Below are 25,507 nucleotides of genomic sequence, written 5' to 3'. Positions count from 1 at the left end.
TCGGCAGAATTTCCTACTCGGCAGGTGGGGTGGGGAGGTACGGCAGAGTGGTGTGGGGTGGCCCGAGGGGATGGGAGAGGGTCCGGCCCACGCTGCACCTGGGCTGGGACTGGTCCCGCCGGCGCAGGGTAGCAGGAAACTCAGCACACTCACCGGACCTGGGCTAGGACTGGGTCTGGGGGCTCCTGGAACTCGGCAGAAGATCCTACTCGGTGGGCAGGGTGGGGGAGGCACTGCGGAGTGGTGGGGGGCGGCCCGAGGGGCTGGGAGAGGGTCCGGCCCACGCTGCGCTTGGGCTGGGACTCGAGCATGGCTTACTGGAGATTGAACCCTGGTTTCTGCACCTGCCTAAGCAGGCACTTTAGTCCGCTGAGCTATCTGGCCAGCCCTCAACACTAGATTTTAAAAGTCAGTGAAAATTACTTATTTCCAGTCCCTTAGTCATTCACATTCTTTTTTAGGAGGCAGCAGTCATTACCAGTTTCCTGTACAGTCTTGTAGAGCTAGTCCATATATCTAAAATATAAATACACTGGTTACTCTTCAGATTGTATAAATCATTCACCATTTTAAAATATAAATTATTTTTTGTCCAATACCTTCTTCTTAAATAGTACACTGTTCAGCACCCTGTTTTTGTGTCAATACATGAAGAACTTTTTTGATTAAAAAATTACTGTGTAGCATTCTAGTGAATGCATATACTGTTGCTTAATCACTTACCGATATTAAACTTAATTCAGCTTTTAATGAAGATAAAAAGAATTAATATGAATATATGCATATTTAACAGTTTGATAGTTTTTAATAAATTACCCCACAGAAGGATTACTGCTAGCTCATACCTTGCTCATCATACCTGGTGTTTTGGGAGTGGCTGTTTTTCAATGATCTTGACCTATTTATTTAGCCAGTTTGGTACTTCCCATAAGAACGACATCTTGGGCAGGGTTTTATCTCAGTGGTGCAGTGCCTGCCTGGTAATGGAGAGGTCCTGAGTTTGATCCCCACCCCCCCACCCCCAAAAAAGAATGACATCTCATAGTATGATTTTTTAAAGACATTTTTAGTTGTACTAGACTATCTCAACTGGATGTCATTAAATATTTGAATTGTAATGAACTTTTATCTGATTGCCTGTGTATTAATTACCAACCTGTTGGTAATTAGATCTCCCAATTAAAGCCAGATCGATGTAAATGTCTAGTCTCACTGGAATTAATAGCTTTCACTGATAATTCTTGCGTTGCTTGCCCTTGTGGTTTTTATATATTGGATTCTTATTGACTTGTTAGCACTAGTTAATATCCACCCATGTAATTAAATTTGGAACACACATTTCTAAGGCTTCAAGTTTAAGTTGCTGAACTTTGTCATAAATTCATGAAGTTAAATGTTGTTATGATAGTTTAAAACAAATTCTTTGGCACTTCTCCGCCTCAAATACGGTGTACTGTGTACTTTTCTCCTGTCTAATGGGGCCTATTTACTGCTTTGACTAATAAAGGGCCTTAGAAGTAATGATACTAACTTAAGAAATTAAGTCACAAAAACTATGTATCACTGGACACTTGCTTTTTTTGTTTTGGTTTTTTGAGTCAGGGTCTTGCTACGTATTTCAGGCTGGCCTTCATCTTGCGGCTGTCCCCTTGTCTCAGCCTCCTGAGTGCTGGGGTTACACGTGTGTGCTACCATGCCCCATGCCCAGCTGTGATGCTCCCTTTGGAAGCTCTAAGCCACCATGTAAGAATTCTGCCTACCCTAAGGTCATCATGTTGAAGTTGTTAGGTGCAAGCATTTCAGTTGACAGCTCTAGATGTCAGCAGCATCAGCTGCTAGTATAGCAGTACAGTGAATTAGTATGATAAATATTCACATCACGGTCTTTTTCTACTCTTTTTGTCAATATAAATGAAAAAAAAAGTACTGGACATTCCCGCTGATACCATTCTTTAGATATTCTATCCCCAACTGGTATCTAAGGACAACCTTTTGATGCCTGCAAGTGAGAACCCCCTGTTTGAGCACAGTCAACCTATGGAGCTGTGACTTGTTTGTTTTAGCCACTAAATTTGGGGCTAGTTAGTTTTACAGTAGTAGTTAACTGGCACAGACACTTAGCCTCTGAGTGGGTGCCAGATCTCACCAAGCTGTGTCTTGATGTGCCTTCTTTGAATCTCAGACCTTATTTATTCCTGCTGATACCATTTTTTTTTGTACTCCTTGACTCCCACGACCCAACTGATTCCAGTCTTTCTCTTCTTCAGTTTATCTTGCACTCATCTGAAAGAATATTTGCGTGCTAAATTTTCTTATAACATAGTTTTTATCATGTTTCTTTCCAATTCAGTATCTTTTTCATTGTTTGGAAAAAGTAATTATAATTTTATCTCTCTAGATCTAATCTTGAACATTGGCCTGTAGTCTTTATACCTACCTGACATGAAATTAGCTGAGCATGATTGCCAATGCATTTTAATCCCAGCACTGGAGAGGCTGAGACAAGAAGATATCAAATTCGATGCATACTTGGGCTACATAGTGAGTTTTAAGTTTAGTCTTAAGCTAAATAGCAAGAGTGTGTCTCAAAAAAAAAAAAAAAAAAAAGTAGTCACGACATGATTGGTGTATATTTCCAGAGATACAAAATTTAAGAACTTTATAAGACAATATAAGATATTTTAAAAATAATTTTATAAGGGCTGGGGAGATGGCTCAGTGGAATAAGCACTTCCCTGGCAAGCGCAAGGGTCTGAGTTCAATCCCCGGTTCTGCCCCCCCCAAAATAAATAAATAAAAAATAATTTTATACATGAACCGTGTTTACTTTATATACATATTTTGATTTTCTGCCTTTGTGCAAATAATTACATGTATTATTTTAAGTATACAGAAGTTCATCAAGTCTTAATCCTCAGTTTTCAGAATTACTGGAAATAATGTGCTCTATTGGTGCCAGATGTCATTTATAGATCACTCTTTCATAAGGCAGCAAACCACTTCACATGCCAGATCATTTCCTTTCTGGAAAAGATGCATTGTGTCAGCATGGTTACCATGTGTGGTAATTGATAATGTCTGTGCCACATGGCTTATTCTACCCTTGTCCAACACAGCTATTCTACCACCTATGATTACCATATGTTACAGCACTCTAGGTTAATGGAATCGTTTCCATCTCCCCTTCCAGTCACAAATGTCACTGTGGCTCCATTCCATCAGCTCAACTAATAATAAAGTATCCAGTACTACCTAAGTATAGAAATGTTTATGAAGAGTTTTTATAGTTACTTGCTTATATCCTTTTTGTTTTTTATTTTTTTAAAGTTTGGCTTTTTGAGACAGGGTCTTGCTATGTAGCTCAGGCTGTCCTTGAACTCACCTTGTCGCCCAGGCTGGCATTCAACTTGAGGTGATCCTCCTGCCTCAGCCTTCCAAGTGGGATTACAGGCATGTACCACTATGCCCAGCTTTTTTGTTTTTTTTTTTAAAGCAGCTTTTGGGCTGGGGAGATAGCTCAGTAGAATAAAAGATCCTGAGTTCAATCCCTGGTACTGAAAAAAAAAAAAGCAGCTTTTGTTATTTGTCTCTTTGGTTTTTGAGACAAGGTTTTACTAAGTTGTCTAGGCTATTCTTGTGCTTTTGATTCTCTTGCCTCAGCCTCCCAGAGTGCTGAGATCACAGGCCTATACCACTAGACTTAGCTATTTGGCTCTTTTGATGAATGTTCCAAGTAAAAGATAGGCATCTTCTGACTAGAGCAGGATATGATCAGTATTATTCTGAAGTTTTACATGTATTTATTGTAAACAAATATATAAAGATAATTAAAAATTAGATTATAATAAACATTTTATCACCATATGAAGCACTTTCTGGTTTTTGTAAAGTGAAGACTAGTAGATGTTGACACGGATTTTTTTAGTAACATCAATTCATTCTAGAAAAATCATTATAGAAGGAACGTGCCACATGTTAGCCATTAATAGTACCATCATCAAATTACTATCAACCCATAAACCTTTTTTGTAAGGATGTCATAATAAGTCCAAAAATAATTTTTGTTGTTCAAAGAACTCTATTGGAAAAAAAGATTGTTAGTAATGGTTAAAACATGAAAAAAGATCCGAACTTATTTTAGAGACAATACTTTGCCTTTTAAAACTGGTAAAATTTAATGCATGTGGACCTATTATTACCTTTGAAGTGAATTTTAATTTTGACAGTTTTGGACTGTGGCTGCAATATGACCTTTTTAGGCACTAATAGAAATAAAAAATATTATAGCTGTTATGTTTTTGGCAGAAAATGGAGATAATTTAAAACTATATTATAGATCTGGGACATAGGAGAGGAAGTCACTATTTGAAGATATTTCTCTGTGCTCAATTTATCAAATTCTTTTTTTTTTTTTTTTTTTTTTGAGACAGGGTGTCACTATGCACTTTAGGCTGGTTTTGAACTCACTTTGTAGCCCAAGCTGGCCTTGAACTCACAGCAATCCTGCCTCAGCCTCCTAAGTGCTGGGATTACAGGCCACCATACCTGTCCTATAATTTATTTAGTTCTTAGGTAGTCTGTCTACTAGTCAGTTTGACAAAAATCATACTAATATTTTTTAAACTACGTAAGTTTTTCTTTAGTTCAATTTATTTATTTATTTATTTATTTTTATGGCACTAGGTATTGAACCCAGGGTCTTGTGCATGCTAGGCCAAGTGTGTTATCACTGATTCATACCACTGGCCTCCTGATTTAGTTTTTAAAATATGAATTTTAAAACACTTTTTAAAACTGGCCCTGGGAATTGGACCCAGGGCTTTTTCATTGAGCTATACCCCAGCCCCATACTTTTTAAATTTAATTTTATTTTATTGTCTTTTTGAAATGGGGGTCTTGTTATGCATTTCAGGCTGGCCTTGAGACCTGGGTTTGTAGCCCAGGCTGGTTTTGAACTTGCACTGATCCTCCTGCCTCAGCTTCCTGAGTACTGGGGTTACAGGTGCAATCTACCACACCCAATTGATTGATTGGTTGATTGGTTGATACAGGGTCTTGCTGTGTGGCTCAGGTTGGCTTTGAGTTCACTTTGTAGCCCACGCTGGTCTTACAAGTGCAACATCTTCCTGTCTTAGCCTCTGGAAATAGATTTAAAAGTTAAATAATTTTCTTCATTGTAGTCATTATTTACCAGATAGTTTAGCTATTTTTGAAAACTATAAGACTTTTTTATTTTTCTTTTTAGGTACCAGGAATTGAACTCAGGACCTTGTCCTTGTCAGATAGGTGCTTCTGCTGCTGAACTATATATTATATATATCCCTGGCCCTCAAGACTTTTTTTAGAGCATGTTTAGGTTTACAATAAAGTTGAGCAGAAAGGAAAGAATTCCTATATGCCCCTTCTCTCACCCCATTTTTCTCTACTATTTACATCTTGCTTTAATGTGGCACAGTGGTTGTAGTTGATGAGCCAGTATTGGTATCTTATTAGCTAAAGCCTCCAATTTATATTAGGGTTCAATCTTGTACATTTTATGGGTATACTGAAATCTTATCCATCATTCAAGTAATACCAAATAGTTTTTATAACCCTAAAAATTTCCTGTGCTCTGCCTGTCCCTCCCAAGCCCTGACCACCTATCCCTATTTTGGAAATAATTTACACTAACTGCTTAGGTGAACTCAGTGTCCCAGGAGCATCTTCAGAGACCTAAATGTACTTTAACTTCACCTTGATCCATTTATAGTTGTAGTCTCCTTTATAGTTCCTTAAGATTTTTTACCCTATCTGTCAAGATCTAGTTAAGAAAGTACAGAAGTGATTGTTGCAAAAGTGGTAGAAGAGCTATAAATAAAGGATTACTTCATTTTTAAAGGTTTAGGAAGCTGAAAGCTGCTGGTGTACCTAAAGGACTGTCTTAGTTACCCTTCTCGCATTGCTGGGACAAATACTGGACACCCAAAATGAAGAAAGGAAAGGTTTATTTAGCTCACCGTTACTGGAGGTTTTCAGTCCATATTCAGCTGGCTCCAAGGCAGAGCAGCACAAAGCAGAGAACAACCTTTCATGGTGACAGGAAAGAGCAAGAGCTCAAGGGAGGAGTAGCAGAAGCTCAAGCAGCTAACTTCTCTTTTCTCCTTACATTGAAATACAAATTTCCTGCCCCAGGGCAGGTGCAGCATCCACACCCACAATAATCAACCACAAACTCCAGAAGCTGCCCCAAGACTGCATGAGGCTTTGGGGGGACAACTGTATACAAACCATAACAAGGACAAATATAGGAAGATGGTATTTCTAGAGCTTGTGGTGAGGTCACTGGCCAAAGTTGGAATCGCAGTAGACACGTTCAATGGGAGCAAATTTATCAATGAGATACAGTAGGTCTCAAGACTGCTATATGAACAGCAACTCAGCCAGACCCAGTCACAAAAAAAAAAAAAAAAAAAAAAAAAAATTTTTTTTTTTTTTTTTTTTTTTTTTTTTTTTTTTTTTTTTTGTGTGTGTGTGTTTGTACTTGGGTGTACATGTTGGACTTGTTTTTTCATCTAATGGGTAAGTCTGAGAGAAGAATTGCTAGGTCATCTAAGAAACTGCCAAACACAACAGTTCTTTTTACCTTTGAAATGTAATTTTGAATGTCCATGAAAAGACATGGTGCATTTCCTTCAAAGAGGTTAAGGGTTAGAAGGACAATAACTTCTATAAGAAAACAATCTCAAGAAATCTCAGTCATGTTCAATATCACTGATATGCACTATGGTTTTCATAACATGATTTTTTTTTAAATAAAAGACTAAAGTATAAAAGGAGAGGAACTGAAAAGAAATGCAAAGTGATGAAAAATAAGATGAAAAATAATGATTAAAAAGACCTTTTAAAGGAGGAGAGATTATTGTGTGGGGTCTCACTACACAGCTCAGACTTGTAGTGATCCTCCTGCTTTCAGCCTCCCTAGTGCTGAGATTACAGGCGTGCACCACCACACCCGTACTAGGAGAGGTTTAATTTGGCTCACATAAAAAGACTTGATAATGACAAAATCATCCTACATACCTGCTCTGAGTTTCTGACAGCAACCTTCTGGCACAGCTACTTTGTCAAATGGATGCATTAGAATCTATATTGATCTTTGTGAAAGAATATCTTTATTAATATCAGCAAACATGCCTCTCATAGTAATATAGAGATGTGGGCTTTTTCTTTTACTCTTAGAAGTAATGTTTTACCAACATAGATCACTTCCCTTTGATACGTGGGTTGAGTCAGAAATTAATGTCACAAATAAATGTCATCTAGATGAGGGAGGCAACTACATTATGAAGCAGGAAGGTGTAGCGTGATATGCATTGTTGCAGTTGACAGCTCAGTACTCTTGAACAAAATGTCAGCATGTCAAATTCTGGGATATTAACAATTGTTGAAATGTAAAACTGTGGACATTTAGGTTTGCAGCCTAAAAAGTTTTGCCAATCTTTCTAGACGTTATGAAATGGAAATGAGCAGATATATTGAAAACAAAGACAAATGAGTTTAAAGGCTTCCTTGGCATCTCATGGAGACATTGCTTTACACTGATGATGTTTTAAACAAAACAAATACATTTAGCATGTCTGGAAGCAGACTTACTGGGTCTTTCCATTTACTTTTGAGAAAAAAGGTACAGAGAGCTCAAGTGCATTATACACTATATGCTTTCTATCACGTATTATTTAATCTCAAGCGAGGAAAGCATGGAACTCTATTTCACATGATGCCATAATGTACATTAGTGAGCCCAACCCACTTAATCTTAAAATAACAGTATCAGGTCAGGGATTTAGAATGCAGTATTATATGAAAACAGTTGGTGAAGAGTTTCCCTCTTCTGCCATTAATAACTGACTGGAAATGGTATTTCAGACCTAAATCCAACTGAAACCCAGAAACAATAACTGGAGAGGATGGGGTAGATAATTTGCAAGAACATGTTTTTCAAAATAGAGAATCACTATGTTTTTGCTGAATTATATGTTGCCATGGACATGGCAGTATGCAGTAATGATACTAAACAGCTGTATAGCAACACAGCTTCTCCCTCTTTTACTCCTCAGTGACGCTTGAAAATAATAGGTTTGTGCGTACTTTCTTAAGAAATTAGAATCATTTTATTTCAGTTTAAGCCTAGGAAGGAAAAAAGAAATGGGAGAGGATAGGAAGAGAAGCAAACAAAATACGATAGGAAAGAACCTACATGCAGTACAGTGTTATATATTTTATGAAGAAACTCAAGAGGGGAGTGTGGGTGTAATGGAAAAACAATGGGTGAAATGTACTTAATCTCAATCATAGATTCAGTCCATGTTGCATCACTTGCCTGTGACCTTGAGCAAAGTCGTGGCATGTTTAAATCTTCCTCCCCTCATCTGTGAAACAATCACAATGGTAGTATCTATCTGAAGGGCTGTGGTAAAGTTGAAAAGGGTGAGAACAATTTGTAAACTTACAGGGCATATGGACACCAGGCACTGTTGAATTTTTAGAGGCAAGGGAAATATGCCTAAAATGTGTTGGAGCCTAATTTGGAGTTTAATTCTAACCATGAATTTAATTCATGATTGAAAGTTTTGGTAACGACGCAAATAATTTATTGATTTACTTTTTTTCTTTGAGAATGAGACTAATCTAAATGAGAGAACCTATGTAAAGGAACCTCCCATTAGGTATGTTTTTGGATGTTCCCCACATCTCAACTACTTGTTCATTCAGTGCCATCAACAAAAGGTATTCACAACATGGTGTCTTTCATCCTATAGGCTGAAGCAAGTTATCAATAAGTAAATGCAATCCAAGTGGGAACCAGCAGTTTGGCTGGGGGAATAACTTCATAACATTGAGACTAGGGTCTTCATCCAATAAAGACATTTAGAGTTGGAGGGCAGGCACAGGACGACCTGTGTCCCTGGACGACTCTGTAGACTCCTTGAAAGGGACCCTGAAATTCTTAATTAGAACTGGTTGCCATGGCGACGGTCTCCAGGCAGCGTGGGCTGAGCTCTCCATAGGGATAGAGGGTGGGCCGCCGCTGGACCCTGCGCGCGCACTCGTCACCAACTTTCCCTCCAGACCCGAGGGGCAGCGCGCTCTGCCCCGGGGCCGCGCACGTCCGTCCTCGGTGGCGCGCACGCCTGCGGGAGCCCTCTCCAAGCAACCTAGTGCTGATCGCTCTTGCTGGTGCGGCTGTTAACTGCCGTAGCGGGAGCCCAAGGCTCAGAAGCAGCCCCCTCCCCTTCCAGGGTTTCCCCCACCCCTTTCCCGGTCGGCCTCGGGGCATGAGCAGCGATGGCCGGCTGCAGCCCTGAGGAGAAAACTTACCGGCGCTTCCTGGAGCTATTCCTAGGCGAGTTTCGCGGACCGTGCGGCGGCGGCGAGCCAGAGCCGGAACCCGAACCGGAGTCCGAGCCCGAGCCTGAACCTGAACTGGTAGCAACCGAGGTGGCCGAGGCTTCGGTCGAGGAACCCGGGGAGGAGGCGGCCACGCTAGCCGCGACGGAGGAGGGTGACCCGGAGCGAGACCCAGAGGAGCCCGAAGAGGAGGCGGTGGAGGAGGAGGCGGTGGCGGCGGCCGAAGGCGAGGGGGAGGAGGAGGCGGCGGCGGCGGCCCCGGGGCACTCGGCCGTGCCACCGCCACCCCAGCCCCAGCTGCCGCCGCTGCCCCCGCTCCCGCGGCCGCTGTCGGAGCGCATCACCCGTGAGGAGGTGGAGGGCGAGAGCCTGGACCTGTGCCTGCAGCAGCTCTACAAATAGTTAAGTAGCGGGGCTTGGCTGGGGGCGGGGGTGGCGCTGTCCCCGTCGCGCCGGCCTCGGACGACGCTTCCTCGGCCCCTCAACTGCTGCTGTCTTCTCTGCTCCTCACCCCCGCACCTACCGCTCCTGAGGGCGCCCACGCCCGCCTCGGTCCCCGCGCCTCCTGCCCGGCCCTCCGGCGGGCCGCGGCCCTTTCTTCCCCCTTCCCGCTGGCCGCCCGCCACTTCCCACACCCTTTCTCATTCCTGCTTCGGAAGCTCTTTCTTTCTAGTCTTGAGATCCCTTCTTTTTCTCGGCTCCCTTCTGTCCTGGAGGTTTCCTCCCAATCTAGTTGGGTCTTTCTCCGGACTGGGTCCCTTGTTTGGCGGCAGAGACGCGACTCCTTTCTAGACTGAGCTGAGATGCATCCTGCGTAATCGCAGCAGTGATGATAATACCGGCCCCAGATCCTGAGGAGAGACCCGGCTAGGTTTTCCGCCAGGCGCTCACTGTGGAAAGTGAAGATCTCTTTAGACGGCTTAATGCACGGGAGACTAGTATTTTAGTTCAGAGACGTTGACAGCTCGTAACTGAGGGAGGTGAGAAGGAATTAGAAGGGAAGGTTAAATAAAATTTTTACCAAGCGAGCCTTCAGGTGAAAAGCCAGAGTCGGGTAATTCGTTAAAGTGGAAAGTCAGGCTGCTTTGATAAAATTGCAATTAGGTGCAGTATTTTCAGTCCATTAAGTAGATGAGGTGGGAGGTGGGGTAAAAGCAGATGGCTTAGCTACACAGATGAAAGTCTAAAATAGAAAGGTCAAGACTTTGCCTTTCATCTCAGTTCTGGGTTTTATGGGCTTGAAATAGAAACGGTTTACAATTGCGTTTCTTTCTATATGGAATTGTCAGAAATAATGACAGGAGAATACTAAAGAAGTCTCAGAAAATATAGATAAACCTGAAAATCTTTTGCTATTTAGCTAATATAGTAGTTGTAATGAAAGGTGTTACTCTGACCACTTAGAAAGTTTACTACTGCCAGATTCACTGCAATTAAGTTCAAAATCACTTCTTCGATTTGCTCAAAAGCCTAAATAAATGAAAGGCCTGGAAAATAAAGCTGTTTTGTCCTTATCCACCCTAATAGACATCTGATCAAGTGATTCTTCTCTTAAAGTGCCAGGTTATCAAAATGAAGAAATATTTAAACACTCTAGTGCACTGTTTTGGTGTCTCATACTTTATAAACTATCTAAAATTTCATTTTAAAATATTGTTCAATTTCCATGAAAATAATGCTTTTTGGAAAATGTGAAAAATAAAATGGCGTGTAATAACACCACCAGGGATAAAGAGCCTTAACGTTTTTAGAATATTTCTCCCAAGTCTTTGCAAACTATCATAGAAAAGGACTTTATGAAATGTCATTTTTTACACTATTTAAAGATGTTAAAGCTTCCTCCTTAAAATAAAACGGAAATACCAAAGTGAAGGAATTTATCTCAGCATCAGATGAATACTGTACTATTTTGACAATTTTTTTTCCTTAACTGATGCAGGTATAGAAGTGAAGGAACACAATTTGAACATTGGAGAATGTTCAAAGGAAGGGAGAAAGTCATTAGTTTTGTACAACCCTATACATTTATAATTAAATAACTTTTTAAAAAATGAAATTTATATAAAGATGATGGTAAGAAGATATGTATTTTTTCATGTGGAAGAGAAATAAGCTTAATTTTGATGCACATATAAAGTAGAAAAATCATCCAAATGATAAAGTGGCCATGAAATTCAGAAGTTTGGGTTCGAAATAAAAGTAGCAAAATTAAAGTTGTAATATGTAATTTCATCTTAAATCAGAGGTCTCCTGTGCTTATTTCATATAAAATCAGAGATTTCATATTGTGTTTTGTACTGATGCCATCAATGTGTTTTTATTCAGATATAAAATGGCTGGCTTGTTTATGTATGAAGTATCTTTAAGGTCCTTAGCAAGTTAAAAAAGTTTTTAAAGATGGACTTTGACCTCTTTAAATTTTATTTTATGTATAAGAGAAAAACATCAGACTTAGTTTAGAAGAATTAATAGTGGAAGACTGGGGATAGATCATTTGTCCAAGCATTTTATTTTGCAGATTCAGAGCAGACATTATGTACACATGATTCCGACATTTTTCAGAATTATCCCTGAACCTCAGTACTTTTGTGTTGTTGTTTTAATCATTTATTTATTTATTTATTTATTTATTCAGTACAGGGTCTTGCTATGCAGCTCAGACCATAGTGATCCTCCTGTCTCAGCCTCCCCAGAGCTGGGATTATAGGTGTGGGTCACCATACCTGGTTTCAGTTTCAGTGGCCTGCTCACAGCCAGGGCCGGAATGGCATGTGGTACCAGGGATTGATCCCGGATCATTGTGCTTGCCATGCAGGCTCTTAGACCTCTGAGCTGTCTTCCCAGCCCTGAACCTCGATACTGATACAGTTGTAATACTGGTTTCTCAAATTTCCTGGGAAATACTCAGAAATAATTCTGAGTACAGAAATGTATGCTGGAATTGCGTGTATGGAGAAAATGCAGGGTTTTTTTCTTCCTAAGTATTTTTACAAATCCCCACCAGTGTGATTATTTTGAGAATTATTAATAGTCTTTTAAAGTTGTCATTGGGCATGGTGGTGCATGCCTGTAATGCCAGCACTCAGGAGGCTGAAGCAAGAGGATTGCTGTGAGCTGGAGGCTAGCCTGGGCTACATATCAAGTTCAAGGTCAGCCTGCACTGCATAGTGAGACCCTGCCTCAAAACGAACAAAAAAGTCATGCTTGACTTTGGGAAAGTGGCTCAGTGGTAGAGCAATGCAAGACCCTGAGCACCACACATGCATGCAGTGCCCCATATATATATATATATATTATCATGCCTGTCAAATGGTGCTAAAATTCCTAAATGAAGTTACCTGAACTATACTGTATGTTCACCAGGCTAATAGTTGAAACTAAGCAAGAAAGCAACAGCATATTTAATAGTAGTTTTATATAAATTCACTAATGTATTTTTCTGCCAGTGTTTTAGAAATATATATAGCTGTTCAATGACACACTGATTAGAATTTTACTTTGCTGGAAGGATAATTCAGTGGCATATACAGTACTGCCTAAATTTTTTTTTTAACTTAAAGACATTATAGTGGTATTTTCTCAATATTTCAGAATAGGAACAAATCCTTTCTCTTTTTTTTTACACAGGATTTCACTATGTAGTTCAGGGTGGTCTTGGAACTCACTTGGTAGTTCAGATTGGTCTCAAACTCCAGGAAGTCCCCTGCCCTCTGTATGCTGGGATTGCAGCATGTGCCGCCTTACTTCATCAGGAACAGCAGATTTAAAATAAGCAGTTGCCAGTTGTTTCTGTGGGATTTTTTTTTATTTTGTTTGGTTTTGGTTTAGTTTTTGAATCAGGGTCTTGCTATATAGTGTAAGCTGGCCTCAGGGTCTTCCCTTTGTCTCCTGAGTAGCTGGAATTGCAGACCTGTGCCACTATGACTGGGCATGATTGTTTTCGTTTTCTTTTTGTGGTAGTGGGGATTGAACTCCAGGGCTGGAATATGTGGTAGAACAAATGTTCTACCACTGAGCTACCTCCCTACTGAAAGATCAAAGCTTAAATGAACAAATATAGTTATAAATGGAAATTTAAGTTTTTCAAGCAATTTAGACCTTATCTCAAAAAATAAAAGGGGCCAGGGATATAGCTCAGTGTGAAGACTGGGGTTCAATCCCTAGTGTGAATATACACATAAAAGTTCAATATTTAGGGTAAAATTTTTTGCTTTTCAAGTTTAAAATGGGACACTTATACTTAGATATTCTTCTGCTATATAACACAACATGTAACATTTTGAAAGAATAAAATGTCAAAAATTCCTTTGAATGAAAAAGACTTCTGTTATGAACTATAAATTTTTTTTTTCCTCAAGTGCTAGGGATTAAACCCAGGGCCCTGCTCATGCTAGAAGAGCACTGTAGCACTAAGCTACAATCTTGGCCCTATAAATACTTTTTATTGAGACCAGTCACACGATTTCAATCTATTAAACATCAAAAATCAATAATAAATTTATGTAATAGTTTATAACTATTTTGAATTTATTATTAACAAAAATTAAGCGATTTGGAGCCTTCCATTGCTAATAGAAAAATGAGCTGTTTTACTTTTTTTTTTTTCTAAATTTAAATGTCCCTAAAGAGATTAAAATATCTTCTGATGACATAACCTTAGGATTTCTGAGGTTGATGAGAAACTCTTTGAAAAGGTGAAAGTGGAGCTGGGGATGGTGGCTCATGCCTGTAAACCCTATATCCTGGGGGCTGAAATAGGAGGATCGCTGTGAATCTGAGGCCAGTGTAGGTGATGTACATGAGTTCAAGGACAGCTTGGACTACAGTGAAACACCAAAAAAAAAAAAAAAAAAAAAAAAGTGGTAAGATACATTATAGCATGGAAATAGTTTTCAAATAAAAATATGGAACTGTATAGCAATTGTGAATAGGAAGGTACTTGTGAAAGTTTATAAATCAATACTGTGGATTTTTTTTTTCTTTATACAATACTGAGGCTAAATTTGTTTTAATCTGGAAGAAACAGATACTCTGAAGTCTTTTTTAGAGCTGTATGTCGTCACATTTTTCAGAGCAGTTGTTTCCTCAGTTATTCATTTAGTGTGGGATGGGCTTCCCAAGGGGAGACAGATATCCCAGCAGGCTGGCAAAGTTAAGTAGTTCCAGATGGTTTGCAGTAGTATTGAGGATGACACTTTAAAAATGGCTTGGAAAAGAAAATCATTGGTTATAGATACTAATATTTCAGTTACATTGAATTGTGTGAATCATGAGTAACTTTGGTATAGGTCAAAAAAATCATTAAGTTTTGCTTCAGTTTTACATATATACATGAAACACTATGTGTATATAAGTCATATAATGTCACTCATTTTTAAATTAAACTTTTATTAATGGTGCTATGTATACCCAGTTTCTGGGAGAGGCTAAGGCAAGTGAATCCTAAGTTCAAGGCCAGCCTGCACAATTTTGAGAGACTATGTCTCTTTTTAAAAAGGGTCTGTGGATAAGGATCAGTAATAGAGCACTTGCCTAACATTTATGAGGCTGTTGAGTTTAATGTTCAGCATATACACAAAAACCCCAAAGACCATAAAAACAGTATTAAATGAGGCTGGCAGTGTAGGTCAGTGGTAGAGCACTTACATAGTATGTGCAAGACCCTGTAATCTGTGTTCAGCATGGGAAGCAAAAAATAAAAAAGAAAAGTGTTCACGAAAAAACAGAGAAAATTCACATTAACAAAAAGAAATTACGAATTCCTAGATTTTTGTTGTTACTGGTTAGGTTAATACTTCTTCTCTATGAGCTTTTAATATTCTACCTGCCCTTCTAATACTGGTATTCTGTCTTTGACTTTTACAAGTCTAGTATGTATGTATGTATGTATGTATGTATGCATGTATGTATATATTTATGTGTGTATTGGTACTACAGGGGATTGAACCCAGGATTTTCACGTTGAGTTACATTCTCACCTCGTTTTTTGTTGACCAGGCAGGGATCAAATTTGAAATTCTTTTGTCTCATCCTTTCACAGGGCTGGGACTACAGGTGAGAGCCACAACAACTGACTCGAATCTAGTTGATTTATTTGTGCTTGTTCAGTATCAGTATATCACATGACTGGCTATCGTGGTCATGCAGTGGCTCCCAACCTTGTCTCTTAAGTGGATGTTCAAAAGGCTTTTAACAGTTGAATGTCCAAAACTAAATTCAGCCCTCCAATTCTGCCTCCCTCCCCACAACCAAAACCTGATAGTCTTTCTAGTAGATCCATCCCTAACTTTTCTTGTCACCCCTCACGTATCTTAATTCTTCCTTGTAAATATCTCATGTCTTTCCCCATTCCCTCTGGCACTGTCATTTCTTGTCATTTTTGCCCTCCTGCTATACATTTTCCCCAGTGGAGCCAATCATTCCTCTGGAATGTACACTATGACATTGTATAATTGTCATATTGCTTAAACATTTTTACCCTTCACTTGGAGTAACTTAAACTGAAGGAATAAGGCATAGTTCTTTCTTTATTTTAAGGCATAGTCCTTTAACCTGCCACATCTGTACAAGACTGCTGACCCTAATTATAAAGAGTGAGGGTCCAATTACAAAGTTAGAGGAACAGACCTCTTGGGCCTTGGACCAAAAAGAAAAAATGTATACATACATATATGTGTGTACATATTTAAATACTTAATTTAAATACACACACACACACACACACACGATAGTTAAGATAGTTATACTACTTTCTCTTAGTTCCTTGAAAAGAAAAGTTTGTGCTAATATTGTTTGGATAATTAAATGCCTATAGCTTGTATTCTGAGTAACTAATTTAAAGATGACAATATGTGGGCCAGGGAGATAGGTCAATAGAATAAGCGCCTGCCTGACAAGCTCAAGATACTGAGTTCTAATCCCTGGTACCACAAAACAGAAAACAAACAAACAAACAAAAAACTTTTCACATTATGCGATGTATTAGCCATTGTTACTCTCCTATTATCTTGTTTTAATTTTTTTAAAAATAAAATAAGCATTAAAAAAATAACAAAAGGGGGCTGGAGAGATGGCTCAGTGGTCTAAAGCACCTACTTAGAACAAGCTTGGCAAAGCATTGGGGACCGCGGTTCAATCCCCCAGCACCACATGCCAGCCAGCCCGCCCCCTGGTGGGCTGAGCTGGCCACACACACCTCTCTCTCTCTCTCTCTCTCTCTCTCTCTCTCTCAAATTAAAAAAAAAAATTAAAAAAAAAATAACAAAAACTACCCTATGTCACTGATGTAGCTCAGTGACAAAGCCCTTGCATACTATGGGTGAGGGAGGCTTAATCTCCAGCATGAGTTGGGGAGCATCCTGGGGACACCAACTGCAAATTCACGGGTCTCTCCAAACCACCCTCAGATTTGATATTACATTAGAAAGACAGAGCTCACTGAAAGCATTACATTCATGGCTGTTGTTGTTGTTGTAGGGGCATGTTATAAACTAGATCCAAAAGAAAAGACAGATAAGGTGCAGTCTAGGAAGGCTGTGGATAGGAGGTTTTCTCTACTCTCCATATTGTGTTACCCTCCAGAAACGAATACATGTAGTGCCCAGAGTGTTGCCAATCCAAGAAGCTCGTCTGAGTGCCAGAATTCAGAGTTTTTCTTGGGATTTACTGGTTGCTGTCCTCGGGATTGAACATCATTTCCAGTACCCACTCATCAGACTGATACCGAGATCTAAGGGAATGGCCATAAGTAACAAAAATGTTCCTATTATAACAGAAATTCACAAGTTTCCTCCTAGAATTTAGGGATAAAGTTCAGATCTCTCTTTGGGCAAGCCCAAATTGTTTACTACATGTCTTACATCAGCTATTTCTCATTTGGCTTTCAGATGAAATCCAAAGGTAAGGTTTTATAATCAATCTTCTTCATCAACCTTATCTCTGGAATCACTGTTCACTCACTCTAACCTACCTCTGTACCTCTGGAAACTACACTTGTCTTAAACTACACTTCGTGCCAACTTTGTCTCTTAAGTGGATGTTCAACAGGCTTTTCACAGTTAAATGTGGTAGTTTTGTGGTACTCTGGAAAGTGCCACAGCCATCCTACTAGACCACTAACATAGTGGAAGTGTGTTGTCTCTCACCTCTGCACCTTCACATATGGTGTACTGTTCCCTCTAGAAGACCATACTTCCCATCTGTACCCTAAACCAATCTTTTATGCATTCTTTAGAACCCCATTTAATACAAGGTCCTTTAAGACACCTTTGTTTGTATACCATCCCTACATTTATGGTTTAGATGTGCCCAGAATATCCAAACCTTGTTGTCCTTGTAAGCATTTTTTTTGGGGGGAGGTCAACAAATATGTGTCTCTTCTATCTCTAGGCCAGTGGTCTTCAAAGTGAAGGGTACCTAAAATAATTCATTGAGGCAAAGGGAGAAAAGATTAAAATCCATTTACTTATATAGAAAATACAACATTAAGTGCTACTAATATTTGATATATTTTTGAGAAGGGCATAGTACATAGTAGCATACATCTGTAATTGCAGCACTTGAGAATTTGAGGCCAGCATGGGCCATTAAGAGTTCGAGACTTATAGTTCAGTGGACTAAGCACCTACTTTGGCAAGTGCAGGAGCCAGGGTTCAATTCCCTGGTCCCGCATGTCATGCTGGCCCATCCCCCAGGGAGCGCTGAGCCAGTGAACGAGTCTGGGTGTGGTGGCACAATCCTGTAATCCCAGGGTTGGGGAGGCTGAAAACAGGAGGATCACCATGAGTTCAAGCTGCATGGTGAGACCAGGTACGGAATACATAAATGAAAAATAAAGAAATAAAAGGATTCAAGACTGGCCTATATAATGAGACCCTGTCTCAACCAAAACAAGAAACTATTGTTTTTGTAGGTACCTTCCTGAAAGAGTTAAAGCACAATTCATAATAGCTAAATCTTGGAAGCAGCTATATGTCCACCAATGGATAAAAGGATAAAGAAAATATATTTATACATAATGCAGTACTACTGTACCATAAAGAACAATAAACCTGAGTAGTCTGTAGGAAAATGGATGCACCTTAAGATCATTAGTCTAAATGAACTATATCAGCTACATAAGCTTAAATAATGCATACTTGCTCTTATAGGAGATACCAAAAGTAGATGGTAGGAAATAGGGAAACAGATCTTTTGCAAATGGGAAGTGGGGACCAAGAGATGGAGGAGGGGTAGGGAAAGCAACTTGAGATGTTATTATGTGCACTCACTGACTCCGCACCAGGAGTGATCATTATATACTACAAGCATATATTAAAAAAATAAAAATTGGAAAAAATTAAGAAATGTCCCATAAACATTTGATATATTATTGAGATTAGAAACTTTTGAATGACAACTAATTTCTTATCAAGCATAGTAAATCCTGCGGGAGTGCAAATTTCACACCTCAGAGGGGCTTATGATGGCAACTTTTCTCCAAATTTCAGGACATTGTTAAGGTAATACAATTTACTTGTGCCTGATTAAGTGAATTTAAAAGATTGATGTACTGCCTACTGTACTAAGGAGACAGGATAAGTGATTTTATGGACTGTGTATCCTAGTTTTAACAATATGAACTTATGAAATACACAAATAGCTTTAAAAATTCCTTCAAAGAAATCACTGGTTGAATATAATATTGATAACACAAACATAAGAAACAGCAAAACTTAAGAACCTAATTTTCTTTAGCTATATTTGATTTTGAGAAATTGATGTTATATTTTAGAAATGAGCAAAAATGTAATTAAATCAAGCATATTACATATGGGTATATAAGAAATGCATGGGATTGGGGATATGGTTCCATGATATAGATTCAAGGGGCTGGGGAGATGGCTCAGTAGAATAAATGCTTGCGTGGCAAGCGCAAGAGCCTGATTCCACCAAAAAAAAAAAAAAAAAAAAAAAAAAGAGAACTTGAATAAAGCCTTGTGTTTGGTTTCCAATGCTGAGGCGGGGGAATATATATATATATATATATATATATATATATATATATATATATATATATGAAGAAGCCAGGCATGAGTGACACATGCCTGTAATCCCAGCTACTCTGAAGGCTGAGGCAGGAGGATTACAAATTCATACAAGCCCAGACAGTGTATCAAGACATTGTCTTGAAAAGTGGGGTGGGCACTAGGGATGTAGTTCACCAGTCCCTGAGTTCATTGCCCAGTACAGAAAGAAAGAAAGAAAGAAAGAAAGAAAGAAAGAAAGAAAGAAAAAAATACATGATGAAATTCTGTTTAAAGAAAGACTGAAATATAGGTGAGGATGTGAGGGTGATGTTTGTGTATATATATTATGTAACATTTAATAAGTATACATACATTGACTTAATGAAGCCCAAAAGACTTAGTATTATGAAATAATTTAAACATTTAGAAAATAATACAATAATAAGATTTCAATGTACTCATCACCTAGTTTGAACAAATTATCACAGTTGTTTTCTTTTCAGAAAATAAACACTTCAATGGAGTTGAATACTTCATTGTAACCTTTTTTCTTTCTGGAGGTAATTTAAGAACTCTGAGTATATTTTTCTGGTTTATGTGTTTATATTTTTAAGGATTTATTTTATTTTTTATTTTTTTGGTACTGGGGATTGAACTAAGGACTTGGGTTACAAATTGACCACTAGTTCTCAATCCACTACAGTGGGATTGTAGGCCTATGCCATCATATTCTTATTAGACTTTTTCTTTTCCTTTTTCAGGAGACAAGGTCTTACTGTACAGGCAGGTACTTATGCTACTGAGCCAGCTCCCTGCTCCTTTTATATTTTTACTACACATGAATTGTTTTTGGTAACTAGCTATTTCAGGACAGACCCTTTCTTTAAAAAAGTGTATGTGTAGATCATTGGATTGTTCCTCCCTTCTTACTTTTCTACCTCTCCTTCCTTTGAGATACCATCTCACTAAGTTGCCCAGGCTGGGTTTGAACCCTTAATCCTCCTGCTCTAGCCTCGTGGGTGGGTGGGTACTGTATTGAGAGGTTTATAACAGGAGCAATATAAGGGCTGGGAGATGGCTCAGTGGAATAAGCACTTCCCTGGCAAGTGCAAGGGCCTGAGTTCAATCCCTGGTTCCTCCAAAAAGAGGAACAATACAAGACATGTAATTTATGGGATTATTTTACAATCATCCAGAGTGATATACAGAAAGAGTGCAGGAAATCTGTCCACACACTAAAGAGTAAAGAGTCCAGCTGAAAGCCTGGATGCCACAGTAGTGTCTTACATAAGTCCAGTTGAAGATCTAGAGCTCATAACAGTGCCCCCCACAAGGCCAACTGGAGGCCCAGAGCCCATAGCAGGGCCCCATACAGGTTGTTTCACAGGTCTGCACTGGGATGGCCCAGTGGTAGGTAGAAGCTAGAAAGTCTGTGCGAGTGGGGATGAAGGATCAGTGCCAGCAGGCTGAGATGTGCGCTGGAGCCAGAAAGCAGTGCTCAAAGTAAAAAAGCTCCCCTGAAAAGTACCACAGCCATCCTCAGCAACCGCAAGGTCCCAAGCTCCTCCGATAACGAGAGCAGCTATGTGCATATCAGGAAAGCCAGTGAGACAAAGACACTGAACAGTGCACTATCAGATGATGGAACTAGGAAGCGATCAAAGTGAGGACAAGAGCTCCCCCAAAGTGAACTGTAGCCATTCTCATTGACAAGGTCTTGATCTCCTTCAATGATGAGAACAGCCAAGTTTATCAGGAAAGCCAGCATGACAAGCTCCTCCAGGAGAGCCAACAGCTCTCTAACAGCTTCTCTCCTCCTCCAGTCTTTTTTATTCTGTTGGCAACAATCCTCAGGTGGGCCTCCCACGCACAGCACCACACTGATTTAGTTCAGCTGAGTGTTACAAGTTGACCACCAGTTGTCCACTACAATGGGATTGTAGGCCTATACCACCACATTCTTATTAGATTTCCTTTTCCTTTTCTTTCTGAGACAGGGTCTTGCTGTACAGTTCAGGCTGGCCTTGAACTCACTATGTGGCTGCTTGAGTTGAGGTCTGGAGTTGAGCCCACAATGATTCTCCTGCCTCTGACTCCTGAGTGCTGGAATTATAGGTGTGCACCACTACTGTCAGCTCATAGATTTTTATTGTACTTTTTCAACGCTGAGAATTGACCCCAGGGTCATCTCCCAGCTAGTTTCTCTGCATGTTTTCCTTCTAATCTAGTAGTCTCACTGGGTTTTCCAACATTGTTGAAGTCACTCTTTCTATAAAGATATATTGTTCCCTGTATTTCTACCAGTGTAGGTGTTTATTCTGCATGGAGCCTGCACTTTTTTTTTTTGATAACTATCGCAAATCTCCCTTTAAGGGCAGAGGATGATAGGATTTTTATCTTCCACTTAAAAATCTATTTTGCTTAAGTGTTACCTATGGATAGAGCATTCTTTGGGGTTTAGCACCAAATAGTTTTACAAGCTCTTACCTGTAATGAAAGAAAAATTAGTGACACTTATTAAAAACACAAAAAATACGAAATTCAGAAATTATTTAGACAATGGATTGAGAAAGCCATGAAAATCTTGAAGTATGGCTCATAACAATGACAAAACAGTTTAAAAAAATAATTGTGTACAACTGCAGTCCCAACTACTTGGAGAGTGAGGTACAAAGATCACAAGTTCAAGTCCAGCCTGGACAATTTACTGAGACACTGCCTCTAAATAAAAATCTAAAGAGCTGGAAATGTAGCTCTGTGGTAGAGTGGTCCTGGATTCATTCCCCAGTACTAGAAAAATAATGTTTATTTACTAAGATGCCTGGAAACATTTTTTTTTGTATTGGCTGATTTTGAAATTATTTAAAAATTTTCAATTACATTATTAATTACTAAAGTGGCCAAAGGCACTCTTTAAAATATCTGATGCAATAGCCATCTACTCAACAAGTAAATATCTCTTTTGGAAAGAAGTCTTATTCCTTTTTTTTTTTTTTTTTTTGAGATAGGGTCTTGCTATGTAGTCGAGGCTGGTCTTGAACTCACTCTGTAGTCAAAGCTGGCTTTAAGCTTGTGGCAATCCTTCTGCCTCAGCCTCCCAAGTGCTGGGATTATAGGCCTGAGCCACTATACCTGGTAAGAAGTTATCTTATTATTATTGTTATTATTAGTGCTGGAGATTGAACTTACTCTACCACTGAGGTATACTCCAACCCCTTATTTTAATTAAAATAATAAGGCCTCAGGAGATAGCTCTACAGTATAAACACCTGCCTGGCAAGTGCAAAGACCTGTTCGATCCCCAGTACCATATTCCCTGAAACCAGGTGTGGTGGCACACACCTGTAATGCCAGCACTGGGGAGGCTGAGACAGGAGGGTCACTTATGAATCCACGCTGTGTAGTGAGACCCTGTACCAAATAAATAAATATTTAAAATAATAGAAATGTTTTGTTTAATTAGTTTGCTGACTATATTAATGTCATGTGTGCAGGATATGATTTTTTAGAAGCCAATATTAATACATCCTGGTCATTAATAAACAGTAGATTATAAGTTAACATGAAGCATTGGTCACATGTATTGTCAAAGAGTCACACATATTGTCAAAGTATAATAGGATTATAAAGCCCTCACCGTTTGGCCCATCTGCCATAACATACTTTCTGTATTATTACCATAAAGTTGTTATTCCTAGCCAAGGGTGGTTACACATGCTAGTAGTCTCATCTACATGGGAGTCTGGAAAGATTAAATTTTGAGGTTATTTAGCAAGAACATATCTCAAAAAGAGCTGGAGATTTAGCTCAGTGGTAGAGCTGTTCTCTAGCATGTTCAAGATCCTAAATGCAGTCTCCCCAAAAAGGAAAGAAAAAAATGACATTATTTCTTTGCATTATGCCTTTAAAATGGCTCCAAGTATAACTTGTCCAGCAGAGTTAGAATTCTACAAGAATCCAGTTTATGTATTAAAATATAAATTTATGTTCAAGTATAATACTAAGTAAAACTCTCTTTGACTATCAAGGAAAAGAGGAAATAAAAGAAGTGATATTAGTTTTGGCTGGAGGGGGCGGCTCAGTGGTACTGTGCTTGCCTTCATAGGGCCTGAGTTAGATCTCCAGCACTTCAAAAACAGAAAGCAAAACATAAAGATAATAGCTTTAGTATGGCTATATAAAAACATGTTGAAGATTAAGTTGAAGATCAAATAGAAAATAAAGGTATCCTCTCAAAATTAGACCTTCCAAATGAGAAGTAAAATGTACCTAAATTTTGTGTGTCGGTTCGTTCGTTTGTTCTTTCTTTCTTTCTTTCTTTCTTTCTTTCTTTCTTTCTTTCTTTCTTTGAGATAGGGTCTTAGTTCAGGGCTGGCCTTGAACTCACTATGTAACCCTGGCTGGCCTCAAATTCATGGCTATCATCCTGCCTCAGGCTCTTGAGTACTGGGATTATAGGCATGTGCTATCATGCCTGGCTATTACAAGACAAAAATTAAACACATAAAACAATTATAGAGCCAAGAATAATAGAGACAATTAATTGTTCAGTTGTTTCCTATGATTCAAAAGTACACATATAACATCTGAGAAAATATGTGCACACATATGATATGAGACATTTGTATATATCGAAAATTTTCAAAGATAACATTTCTAGTTTGTTTACATCTGAGAATTTAACTCCCAGTGAATCAGTTTTATTATCACTTGAGGAACTATTGGAAATAAATAGTCCTTAGAATTGAGCCAAATAAAGAGTACACTGATAAATTTGTCTGGCCCTTTGGCGTAGCTGTTCTACCTGTGTCTTATGCGATTAACAGTTCTCAAAAGATTGTCCTCTAACTCACTCCCTCCTTGCCGGGTGTGGTGGTGCATGCCTGTAATGCCAGCACTTGGGAGGCTGAGGCAGGAGAATTTTTGTGAGTTTAAGTCCAACCTAGGATACATAGTGAGTTTGGGCTGGCCTGAACTACATGGCAAGATGCTGTCTTTAAGAAACAATCACTTCCTTTTGTATCAAAAGAGGCAAGACATATATTTTTCAGATACTGAGGCAAACCAAGCAGGGAGTTGCTTGGTTTGCCTCAATGTTCCAAAAAAAAAAAAATTTAGTAGCTTATTTTTCCCCAGAATCAGACGTTATAGGAATAAGACTTTTTTTTTTTTTTTGTTACTGGAAATCAAACTCGGGACTGTGCTTGCCAGGCAGGTGCTCTGTCTTTTCATGAATGCCTTGTTTATTTGCACATGTTTAGTGGTTATACCCAAAATACAGTATTCTATAGGCATTTCAAAATGAATTAGTTGCTAAATGGAATTGTGCATAGTATATACATTTTATAATCTTCAGAACAAAGAAATGATCAAAATTTGAACTTGATGACATAGCTTTTATTTGCATAACTCCTCATGCAGTTCTGTAATATATAATAGAACATAAAACTACAGTACGACATACAGTGCAATCAACGAAAATGTAGTACTATTTATACAAGGTATACTGTATAAAAGAAGACATTGAGGCACCATCAACAAAGTGTACAGAACTTTACCAAAAAAAAAGTATCTGTAGACTGAGCCGTGGGTTGTAAGACAGATGGATGGGTCATTAGTCTGAACAGTTGTTAAGCAGGTCATTAAACAATGAATATTTATAACTTAAAGACCCTGTATCAAAATGTAAAATAAAACCTGAGTGCAGCGGTGCACACTTGTGTTTTCAGCACTAAGGGAGCCTAAGAGGAGATATTTCAAATCCTGCTTGGACAACTGAGTGAGACCATATCTTGAAACATTGTTTTTTTGTTGTTGTTGTTGGTTTTTTTTTTTTTTTTTTTTTTGGTGGAACCAGGTATTGAACTCAGGTCCTTGCACTTGCCAAGGAAGCGCTTATTCTACTGAGCCATCTTCCTGGCACTTTTTTTTTGGCAAAACCAGGGCTTGAACTCAGGCCCTTGCACTTGCCAGGGAAGTACTTATTCTACTGAGCCATCTCCCCCCATATCTCAAAACAAATAAAGGTTGTCAAGGAAGATTAGTGATGGAACACCATTGGATTTAAGCCAGACTACTGAGAGGGTAAAGGTTTTTTTTTTTTTTTTTTTTTT

The 25,507-nt window shown here is 38.9% G+C and overlaps 1 protein-coding gene across 1 annotated transcript in view; it reads left to right on the top strand.

The window, feature by feature from the left end:
* The first annotated feature begins 9,068 nt into the window (after positions 1-9,068).
* Positions 9,069-25,507, top strand: part of Ppm1e (protein phosphatase, Mg2+/Mn2+ dependent 1E) — a 166,407-nt gene continuing 149,968 nt past the window's right edge. Inside the window, exon 1 of the mRNA XM_004643043.2 lies at positions 9,069-9,788. Within this exon, the coding sequence (XP_004643100.1) occupies positions 9,325-9,788 (464 nt within the window). The 5' untranslated portion in view covers positions 9,069-9,324. The remainder of the gene's footprint in view (positions 9,789-25,507) is intronic.

This window comes from Octodon degus, unplaced genomic scaffold (assembly GCF_000260255.1).
Source record: "Octodon degus isolate 3935 unplaced genomic scaffold, OctDeg1.0 scaffold00164, whole genome shotgun sequence".
Classification (NCBI taxonomy): domain Eukaryota; kingdom Metazoa; phylum Chordata; class Mammalia; order Rodentia; family Octodontidae; genus Octodon; species Octodon degus.
This window is presented reverse-complemented; position numbering and strand designations above follow the sequence as displayed.